Consider the following 3,278-nt stretch of genomic DNA (forward strand, 5'->3'; position numbering starts at 1 on the left):
ATATCTCCCCTGTAGGGAACTGGTTTTTATCCAATGGCACTCACAGTGCTAGTCATTTATTAACATAAGAAACTGATAAGTCATTTATCCAGGTCCCAAGTTTTTAAATAATTGAATTTGGCACATATATTTTGGTGTAGTCTAAATTTTATTATGATTTTGTTAATTTGTTGCTTCAGTTAATCATTCACTGACATAGGAAAGATTTGTTATGATTGTAATTTTTTATAAAAAAATATCATATGATATATTTGACATTTTAGTTGCAAACTGTATAATTCAACTACCCTAAACTCAGTAATAATATGAGCTTGCAGCATTTCAATTCTCAATCATTTTCCAGCCAAAAGCTTTTTCCTACTTTTCTCCTCCCTTTTAGCTAAAAATAATTATATACCATATATGTTATAATGAGAAAGCTGTAGCTTTTTGAAATATTCTTTGGCCAGGAGCAAGTATTCCCAAGGGGTCGTAAGTGGATTTTCTTTGGAAAAAAGCTTCCCATTGTGGGCCAAAATGGGATCTCCATTCTCCTTTTGTAGAATAGTGGGGCAAGTACTGTTTTGCCCCAAAACCACCTTTCTCACATGATTCTAGAATTCTTCTGTTCTGACTTAGGATGTGGTCTATGCCATCACTTCCCTTTGAAGATGGTAATGCAGATGTAAGGAATGCCACTAAATAGAAAACATCTTCTTCTGGTAACACAGCTGAAGTCCTATTGTTCCACCTGCAATTAAGATGAACACTCATGAATATTTACAAGTGAATTACATTTTTTGTTTTTTGGTTTGAATTTCTTACTTTGATTTGTTCACTGGATAGATGAGGATGGGGCCATTGCTTGTATTCGTAATGATATTGCCAAAGACTTGTTGAGAAAAACTGTGGATTTTACTTCTTGGGATGAGGAGATTGAGCCATGGATGTGGAACTTCCCACAAGCCTTTTGACCGGAGTTTGATCTCGGAAATGTGAACCCTGTCTAAAAACTCAATGTATGGGACTTCTGATTGAAAAAGTGTTGACGGAATGTGGCTTAACTGAGATAATGAACTCATAACTTCCTGCATATATAGTAAAAGCAAATGTTTTAGTGATGCATATATAGTAAAAAACATAGCTTATTAAGTTCAACTGGCTCACCTGATTTACTTCAGCCATTTTTTCAGGGTTGAAGTACTTTGCTAATTCTAGGCAGAAGAGAATTCTTCCATCTGACTTGAATTGGCTAGCTCGCACTGGATCCTTTGGGTTGAAGGATGATCTCCAATTATTTAAGAGGCCGGTTCTGTTTATAATCACAAATCCTTCAATATAATCAAATGTGTTCTTTACAGATATTAACCTCTCTTGATCCCTGGAAAATGTGGAAAAATCTTCGTACAGCACTCTAATCAATTTCACCTGTTGAGGAAGAACAATAGTCATAAAAAGTATAAGTTTTCAACTATATTATTCAAACTGTCTTCCATTTTTACCATTTTAGGTGCTGGTTCGAGCAATATCCGAGCCCGTGTTATGATGCCGAACTGACCGAGTCCTCCGAGAACGCTGTAGAACAGATCACTGTTCTGCTTCTCCGAGCAATTCACCACTTCTCCTTTCCCTGCATTCAGGCACAGTCCATCATCTTACAACATGCAGCATTATATCCAAAATATCAGATTGAAAATGAAGACAAATTCGAACAAACCTGTAACAACTTCTAGTTGGTGAACGTTACTGATCTGCGGTCCGTACCGAAACGCCTGTCCACTGATCCCAGCATTTGAAAGAGTACCGCCAACAGTCAAATGGAGGTAGTCCGTCCATGATTTTGGTGACAACCCATGTTTCAGGGTTTCATGCAGGATATTTATCCATAGCTCACCACCTGAGACATCCACATAGGGGAAGTTCCCTGTGTGAACCTTCATTTTAGGGCTTTTAAGTGATTCCATGTTAATCACAACTCCTTGGTGGGCTTGTGCTTGTCCCTGGAGTGAGTGGCCATGCCCTCTAGCAGCAACAGTGAGTCGTGAACCAGGACCCTTATGCCATATATGCTTCACTGTGGTGGCAATATCAGAAACTGACTTGGGGTGTAGAACAGCCAAAGGAAGGAAACTGTACCTATTGCCAAAATCTTTTGCTGCATGGTGAACTTGTTTGAAATCAAAATGACCTGCAATGGCAAGTGTTTTTAGTGAAGAAGGAACGCTGGGAACACAGAGGTTGATTTTAAGGGCTATGTAGATGAGGAATAAGATGATGGAGCTTCTTAAAAAACGCATGTTTTGTTGTAGGGGGTGGAAGATGGAGGCAAGGAAGTGGAGAGTTGAGGTGAGTATTTAAGGGGGGAAGATTTGACCAACAACTATTTCCAGTCCAATCAAACACTAGAATTTTTAAGGTCGATAATTCAAATTATAAGGAATGTGAATAGAATAAATTGGGTTGGAATAATTTTTCACATAAATGAATCTCTAAAAAAAATTGATCTGAATTACTTAATAAATAGGTTACATATTAATGGTTAATTAATTAAAAAAAAGCAAGATTTGGGTGCCTGAGTCAAACTATATCTTCAGTTGTTTAGACTCGGAAACCGTGTGAAGGCTGCTTTCTTTTATTGGGTGGGATAGTTTTAGGAGTTCCTTTAACTTTTCTTTTCGGGTTTCTTCTGTTTATAGAAGAAGCCATCGCACATTACATAAGCCAAGTTGAAGAGACAAAGTCACAAGAAAGATTAAAAAAATCTATGAACTTTTGTGTACAGTTGCAACCATAAAACCCCACCTTTTACACAAGAGACACGCACAAGTCCGTGTCCTGTTAGCATATATGTTTTTTTTTCTTGGTGTATAATGTTTTATATATTATATTAGCTCGTATTTCAGTAATATTTTTTTATGCATGTGAATCATTAAACGATTTTTTAAATTATTATTCTTTCTGTAAGTTGAATGCTTAATTGTTTAATGACCTGCCTCTTACGTGGAGGTAATTATGGCTGGGTTAAGAGGTTAACGGGAAGATCATCTTTTAAAAATTTTAAATTTTATATAAAATGGATAAATTTTTTATATTTTTATTAATAATCTATTTTTCATATAAAATTATATAAATTCATTCATTTGATGTAGAATCATATATTTGTACGTAAACACATGCCCAAATCTTCGCTCACTTTGATAAATGATGTGATGAATGTTGGATGAGCAGGCAGTTGATTCATTTGACAGAGATAGCACGGAGACTGGGACACGTGATCTCCAAATGCTTTTACGATGACT

General features: G+C 36.2%; 1 protein-coding gene across 1 annotated transcript; it reads right to left on the minus strand.

Moving 5' to 3' along the window:
* Positions 1–324: 324 nt before the first annotated feature.
* LOC120187602 (cytokinin dehydrogenase 6-like) lies at positions 325–2,284 on the minus strand. Its single transcript, XM_039191292.1, has 5 exons — positions 1,697–2,284; positions 1,482–1,609; positions 1,147–1,407; positions 805–1,067; positions 325–730 (listed from the first exon to the last, which is right to left on the minus strand). The coding sequence occupies exons 1-5, from the start codon at positions 2,274–2,276 to the stop codon at positions 406–408; spliced, it is 1,557 nt and encodes a 518-aa protein (XP_039047223.1). The 5' UTR covers positions 2,277–2,284; the 3' UTR covers positions 325–405.
* Positions 2,285–3,278: the final 994 nt, after the last annotated feature.

The sequence above is a fragment of the Hibiscus syriacus genome, unplaced genomic scaffold (assembly GCF_006381635.1).
Source record: "Hibiscus syriacus cultivar Baekdansim isolate YM2019G1 unplaced genomic scaffold, ASM638163v2 tig00113725_pilon, whole genome shotgun sequence".
In the NCBI taxonomy this organism is placed as follows: domain Eukaryota; kingdom Viridiplantae; phylum Streptophyta; class Magnoliopsida; order Malvales; family Malvaceae; genus Hibiscus; species Hibiscus syriacus.